The 7,523-nt window shown below is 41.8% G+C and overlaps 1 protein-coding gene across 2 annotated transcripts in view; it reads left to right on the top strand.

The window, feature by feature from the left end:
- The first annotated feature begins 2,781 nt into the window (after positions 1-2,781).
- CEP78 (centrosomal protein 78) overlaps positions 2,782-7,523 on the top strand; it is a 28,105-nt gene continuing 23,363 nt past the window's right edge. For both annotated transcript variants that reach the window (XM_054186619.1, XM_054186620.1), the window contains exons 1-5: positions 2,782-2,900; positions 5,434-5,710; positions 5,932-6,107; positions 6,722-6,794; positions 7,320-7,423. In XM_054186619.1, the coding sequence (XP_054042594.1) occupies positions 5,458-5,710; positions 5,932-6,107; positions 6,722-6,794; positions 7,320-7,423 (606 nt within the window). In that variant the 5' untranslated portion in view covers positions 2,782-2,900; positions 5,434-5,457. The remainder of the gene's footprint in view (positions 2,901-5,433; positions 5,711-5,931; positions 6,108-6,721; positions 6,795-7,319; positions 7,424-7,523) is intronic.

Here is a 7,523-nt window from a genome sequence, read left to right as displayed (position 1 = left end):
TGATTCATATACAAGAACACTTTTGACGCTTCCTCAGTACCCAGCCCCTTTGGCAGATATGTCATATGTATCAAAATTTGATTTAAAAGAAAAAAAAGATGTAAAAAGGTATCTTAAAACTTAAGGGATTAAATAGAATGCAAAGCAAAACCAATCAATCAAATGCTGAGGAAAGGGATGCTAAGCGTTATTTTTTAAAGCAAACAAAGTTTGGTAGGGAGCAACTTGCAGCAGAGTCTCTGCAATATTGTAAATTTCAGCTTTGCAGATGTCTATTTACTGACAAGACAAATTCCCTTTTAATTATAACTTAATTATGATCTATGCAGCCTGCAGTTTTAGAGATCTAGCATGATTGTTTCAAGGCTATATCCAATAAAGAACACAGACAATAGTTTTCACATGCTACAAAATAACAAGAGCTATGTTAACAGTCTAGTCACTCTTCATCTTCCTTTTATTTCAGGCTTATTCTTGGTGCACAACACATGACTAATCAATTGCATATAGATAAGCTTCTTGTTTCATTTACATGGCAGTGACAGTGCTGCTGTGATTCAAAATTGATCTTGAAATCAGAGTCCCTACAGTCGACAGTGTAATTTACAACCAAATGCAAGGCTGGAGAGTCTCCAATATACAATGTCTGCCAACACCAGGTCTGTCCCTCATAGAATCTTCACAGATGCTTTCTATTTTTCATAGCTTAAAATGAATAGAATTCCAAGTTACTACTTCTGAAATACAATTATCAAGCGTGTTAGATTAATTTTCCAAAGAAAAAAGGGACATGCCTAAACATTCCACCTCTAATTGATTTTAGAAAGCGTGGTTATCATCTTACACCTTTGATTTGTAGATAAAAGATGTTTGTAGACGTCACTCCACACAAAAGCAAAAGCCTGACTAAGTGAAAGGGCTGTCCAGAGAAATAAGACAAGAAAGCAATTAAAAGTACAAAAGCGATTATGGATATATTAATCAAAGCGAAAATTCCAAATGCATGTGCACTGGCAGTGAAGTAGTCCCCACTCATTAACCCCCTACCTGTTAAAAAGTGATTTAACTAAGTAGCACAAACAGTAAATCTTTAAAAGTAAAGATTCTTGAGAATAGTTAAATTTTATTTTGCTTGACTTTAGCCTGTGGCACCCAGAGGCACGACAAGCGGTGGAAATATTTTGTCATACAGTCAAGAAATGAAAAACTGTTGTTGCCATTTGGCTGATTATGGCCCTGTGTCCCTTGTATTTTATATTGACTCACGAAGTGTCACAGTGAAACAACTTGTATGGATAGTGACCTCAGGACTTCCTGAAATAATTCTTGTTCTGGCACATTCTATTATAGCATTCAGGCTACTTCAGTTGCTTCTGATGTCAGTTAAAGACAGCACGCAATATTACATCTGTGTGAACATACAGTGTTCTCACAGTGTTCTAGGGGCCTTAATCTGTTTCATTTCTCTGAAATTTGATCAGCTTTAGTGTTTAAATCCTGCTGCCTACAAGCAGACTAGAAGCGTAACTTTTTAAATAACCAAATCACTCTTAGTCATGAATTTACAGTAATCATTTCCTTAAGTAGCTGGTGTCCTTATCCATGAATGAACTGCAAATGCTAGGATCTCGACTACATTTGAGTCATTTTGCCTGAAATGGTGCACCTTGTAATGCTCTCCACTGACTGCTAGTGAGAATGCTCTGATCTGAAGTCATAGCTATGTAAACAAACCTACCAAACTAAGGAGAAATGTAGCTGTGAAAGGAATTTGTTTTCTCTCCCTCAGACTGCTGAGACCAGATGCCCGCAGCTCCTGCTGTAATTCAAAATCTGTACAGCTCCTTACGTGTATGCATTGCTGACAGTAGAGCTACACAGCATGTTTAATGACATTCTGAAGGACAGTATGTTTGCTTTCTTCTAGCACTGCATTTAAAGCTTTTTATAGGAAACAGTTGAATCATAGAACTGCCTGGGTTGGAAGGGACCTTTCAGATCACCAAGTCCAACCATCAACCCAACACTGCCAAGTCCACCACTACACCATGTCCCTAAGCACCACCTCTACCCATCTTTTAAATACCTCCAGGGACGGTGATTTCACCACTTCCTGGGCAGCCTGTTCCAGTGCTTGACAACACTTTCAGTGAAGAAATTTTTCCTAATATCTAATCTACACCTCACCCTGGCGCAGCTTCAGGCTGTTTCCTGTTGTCCTATCACTTGTAGTTTCCATTTAGCTGTACAATTTCTCTCTAAAACCTCTGCTGTCTTTAGATGCCTCCTGCCTAGCTCCGCTCTAGAGACACGACGCCCACTGGGGATGAGGGAGAAAGGAACGTATTAAGCTCCCTCCGCAGGAGCATTTATGCGGCGGTAGCGACTACGACAGCCAAACGTACCTGCCGGTTCCTCAGGTGCCGGTCAGCCGCAAAGTGCCCGGTCGGGGCTGGCGGCTGCCAGGCCTGAGGGAGAGCGGAGGCTGGGGGAGTCAGCCCGCCTCACCGCAGGGCTGCGCTCAGACACCAGCGCACGGGAGGAGGCGGGAGGAAGGGGAGCGGGCTCCGGGGGAGCGGGCTGGTCACCCCCCCGCCCGCCGCCGGCAGTCGGAAACACACCAGTGCCGTGGGGACCGCCGGTGGGGGCCGTGCGGCCGCCTCTCGCCGTGGCCAATGAGCACGGGGCGGGGCGGAGCTGAGCTGGCCGTGGCGAGGGGCGGCCGTTGGGCGAGGCCATTTTAAACGGTGGGAGGCGGGAGGCTGGCGGGGCGGTGGCCAATCGGGCTGGCGGCCTGTCGCGCAACGTGGCGACGGTTGGGCCGGCGGCGGTTGCGGCGCCAGGGGAAACGGCCGCGCGCCTGCGTGAGGGGGAGCGCCGTGTGGAGGCGGGCGGCTGCTGTAAGGGCCGGCGACGGCCGGCAGGCCGAGGGCTTCGGGTTGGGGGAGGAGGCGGGTAACTCCGTCGCGGTGGTGTCGGTGCCGCCGTGGAGGAGCGGGCGGCGGCTGGTGGCCGGGCTGGCAGGGGCGAGCTGAGGTCTCTCCCGGGAAGGTGGGGCCGGCTGGGGGTGGTACGGGGCTGGAGGGAGCGACTGTCGCTCCCCCTGTGTCCTACCCCCCTACCCCTCCCCGAGCGCTGCCTTTCTGTCCCCGTGGGTGATGTCGAGCAGCGCAGCAATTTAACGGTGTGCTTCGTTGGGGTAGCGGAGCACTGAAGTAGTTCCTCGAGTTGGTGACAATATTAAGTGGGTGAAACATAAACCCCTTGTTTTACCCCAGTTATAACTAGAGTTGTTTGTTTACGTATTTATAGCAGCCTTCCAGTACCTAACGGGGGCGTACAGGAAGGATAGGGAGGGACTCTTACCAGGCAGGGAGTGAGGGATTGTAATGATAGGACACTGGGTAACGGCCTCAAACTGAAACAGGGTAGGTTTAGATTGGACGTCAGGAAGAAGTTCTTTTCTGTGAGGGTGGTGAGGCACTGGAACAGGTTGCCCAGAGAAGTTGTGGATGCCCCATCCCTGGAAGTGTTCAAGGCCAGGCTGGATGGGGCTCTGAGCACCCTGCGTCTAGTGGGAGGTGTCCCCTCCCACTAGATGATCTTTACGGTCCCTTCCAACCCGAACTGTTCTGTGATTCTGTGTATGTTGGGTGGATGCTGTATTATATACTTAAGTGTTTAGTCCCAGCAGGCCATGCTTAATGAAATGTATAAGCAGAGAGTAATAACGTAGTGAAGCTTCCTGTGTGTGTCTGTCTTGCCATTCCGGGTGTGGGGCATGGTCGGTGTTAGTACGGTCAGTGGTCTTGGATGGAATTTTTTTGCCTCCCTGTAAATTTGCCCAGCTGTTCCTTGACTTGCTATAAACTTACAGCTTCCTAAAAACTCTTAGCATGGAACTGGGTTTCTCTGTTTTACTATGTGCTTTTTTCTTTTTTTCAACTTCAATTTGACACTAGGTAGTATTATCTGATGGGTTCTTGCTTCTGTATTGAAAGTGATACTAAATAATTGTCCTCTGTGTACATTCTCAGAGCCAGTCAAGATATTCTAGGATTGTGATGGATGCACTAACTTCTGCAGAAGAGTTTTAGTTTACATAGTTGTTTCTCAGTTGGAAGTTATTGTGGGTCTGGTATGTTTCTTTCTACCTGCAAGTGGGTGAAACGTCAGTACTAGGGCCAGGAGCTCCTTTCTTTACTTCGGTTAGAGGTGTGGTGTTCAAGTGTTGCAATGAAGGCCACCATGAAAGAATATTGCTCAGCTCTGGAGATAAAAGGGTAGTATGTTGTGCATTGATATATCACCTGAAGTCAGTAGTGCTATACTATTGATGGTCACTTTCTGAAGGTGAAGTGTTGCATTATAATTTAGTCTATGTTCTTGTGGTCGCAGTGTGGTCATTAAATAATGCTAGTAAATCAGAGCTGAAATAAAAGGGCGTAGAGGAACTATTATTTGAGTTTCTATTCCTATTATTATTACCGTCAGTCATCTAACTACTAATAATGTAACTTTTTTTTCTAAATTATATTCTTATGAATAGCAGTCCTCACATGCTTGTACATATACAGTAATTCTTGTCCCATGTTGATATTGGAGTCTTCTAGTCTTTAACAGTATGAAATAATGTTCACAATGTGAACATTGTTTGATATCCCAAGTGGGATACTTGGTGCTATCTTGAGTAATAAATAAATAGATAAATAAATGGGTCCTTTAAATATACTGACAAATATTCCTATTGAGACTGTGGAATTAATTACTCTTAGTAGGTGTGCCATAGCAGTATTTAGAGATTCTACTTGGGAGTTAGTAATGTTTTGCTACATGTGTAGCAAAAAAGTTACACTAATGTGTAACAAAGACTTATAGGCATATATATATATATATATGCTTGAAAAGTGTTTTCTTGAACTTACCGAGATAAGTATATAAGGTATGCAATAGCAAAAATATTTAGTTACTCTGTATTTTGAGAATTTAGACTTCTGATTCAAGTAGCAGAGAAGCTCACAACTAGTTCTCTGTGGAATAGTCATTTGTATCCCTTGATGTTGGGTCAGGGAGTGTCCAAGGCTTTCAGGAGTCTGCAGACCCTGGCACTACGAAATTAACTTTTAAGAGGAAAAGAAGAACTTTACAGCAGTTAGTGCTTGAACATTAGGCCTTTTGTGTTTTGTGTGGGAGAATAAAAATGCAGGTTTGTTGTTTGTTTGGGGTTTTTTCTGCCCCCTTATTCATTCAGCTATACTTACAGAGTTGGTAAGCATCAATGTTTTAGCTGCCACATCAAAGACATGCAAATTCTATACAATATAAATGAACATACTCATGTTTTGGTTGTGCATGTTGAATTGAGATTGTTGTGATATCAATTATACATTGCAAAAAGTTTATATCTTTTTTTTTTCCCTTCCCTTATTTTAGAGAGACATTTATCACATAAAAGAAATGATTGAGTCAGTCAAAATAAGAAGACAGTGCATGCTGGATTTCTACTCACATTATGAACATCTTTGTGCTCTTCAAGGCTCTGTCCCACTGAAAGCTGTGAAGGCTAACCTGAATCAGGGTGCTCTTGATCTAATTGTAGATAGCATCAAAGCTGCTGATTGGGCACCGCTTCTGAATGCTGTCAGGCATAATAAGACTCTGACTTCTATTGGAATAAGAAGTTTTCATCAACAGGGTCTTGGAGAATCAGGTTTGTAGTAATGGCTATAAAAGATAAATATGTTGATGTATGCATGTTAGAATTTGTGGCACAAACCTTTTGAGTGATTGAATACATGGGGGGAGGAATTGTAACACCTAAGGAATTATTTCTATTTAAGAAAAGCAGCAAAAAAGCAAGGTGTAATTATGATTGCTTTTAAGTCAATAGGGACTGGATTTTACTGATGTGTAATTTCTGTTGTTTACTAGGTGTTGAAAGATATAAAACTTACTTTAGAAGGAGAATTCCAGCAATTCGATCAAAAGACTTGACTGGCCAACTATGCAAAGCTGTCAAAGGCTGTCTCAGTATATCAGATGTACTAAAAAATTTAGAACTGCAGGGTTTGCTTCTGAGGGAGAGAGATCTAATACTTTTAACAAAGGTGAGCATATATTAGTGTACAAATAAATGGAAAATATCCTTAGAACGTAGAGAAGTAGCAATTTAATTTTATAAATACTTGTCACCAACAAGGATGTTTCTCTTCTAAGATGTCTGTATTGTCTATTGTATGAATGATTCTGCTGAGACTTTTAGTGTAATCTAGCCTTGCTGAACCTGTTAAAGCACATAACTTTCCCTTGCCCTGATTCATCGAGGCTTACTAGAAGGTTCTTAGCAACATCTCTGCCATTCGTTTGGGGCGTATAACTTGTGACTCAAACTACTGTGCATGTATGTGACAAAAGGAAAGTTGTGGGACACCAAGGAGATGAAAACAGGTCTTCAAGATGCGTTGGAACACTCTAGTTTGCTTGTTAGTGGCTTCTAGGAAAGGAGGTTGCTCCTCATTGCCCACAGGCTACGACTCCTCCTGTGCTAAAGAAATGAACCAGCTTAAAATGAGCTTTAAGGTTCACTTGACCTTCTTCTGAAACCCTTAGAGTTTCTTGTAGGGACCACAAAGAGTTCTGAGCAGTTTGGGTGACAGGGTCTTTTCTCTGTTTGTATTTTTCCTTTTCAAGCCAGTTAACAAACGTTGTTTTTATTCTGAAGGGCTTGGCCACAGCTTCATCTCTGGAGAGTGTTTCTTTGGCCCACTGTCCAATTGGAGATGGAGGATTAGAAAGTAAGTTCGGAATCAAAAGTGTGTAAATATACTTCTCTCTTTTTTTAGTCCTTTAAATAGATAAGACATTCTTTCAGTATTTCCATTCCTGTTTTAAATTTGTCTATAGTGATTAAAGTAACAATCTTCACTTTATTGTACAAGAGTTAACAACATTAAAAGACTTGAATTTCTTCATTTGATGCTAATAAGTAACCATACTAATTAATAATGATGTTTATACTTTTATTGAAAACAACAGTCATAATATCTGTTTGAGGTTAACTCTTTCTTGATTTGTTAATGTCTACATAGTAAACTGAAATAAAATATGTTCTAGCTTGTTCAAAACACTTGCGCTAGATAAGTTTAAAGTGTTCAAAGATTATATATATTTAAAATATACCTTGTGTTTCAATACTAGTTCTTTGTCAAGCCTTTGCCTATTAAAGCTGATTCAGTTTCCTAATATGACAACAAAAAAGTGTGTTCTGATAATCTGGCTGTGGTATGTGTAGATAACATGCATGCTTTTTTTTTCTTCAGCAATCTGTCAGAGTGTAAAGAATTCAGCTACTATCAGATTTGTAAACTTCACAGGATGTAGCCTCACATGGCGAGGGGCAGAACATATAGCAAATGTATTAAAGGTAATTTAAACACCTTTCCTAGAACCAAACATTCACAAGAATTTAAATACATTTGGGGTTTTTTTTTCTTTTACTTTCAAGTTCTAAATACATCAAACCA

Source organism: Rissa tridactyla, chromosome Z (assembly GCF_028500815.1).
Source record: "Rissa tridactyla isolate bRisTri1 chromosome Z, bRisTri1.patW.cur.20221130, whole genome shotgun sequence".
Taxonomy (NCBI): Eukaryota; Metazoa; Chordata; class Aves; order Charadriiformes; family Laridae; genus Rissa; species Rissa tridactyla.
The sequence above is the reverse complement of the archived record's forward strand: the minus strand, read 5'-3'. Positions and strand labels throughout refer to the sequence as shown.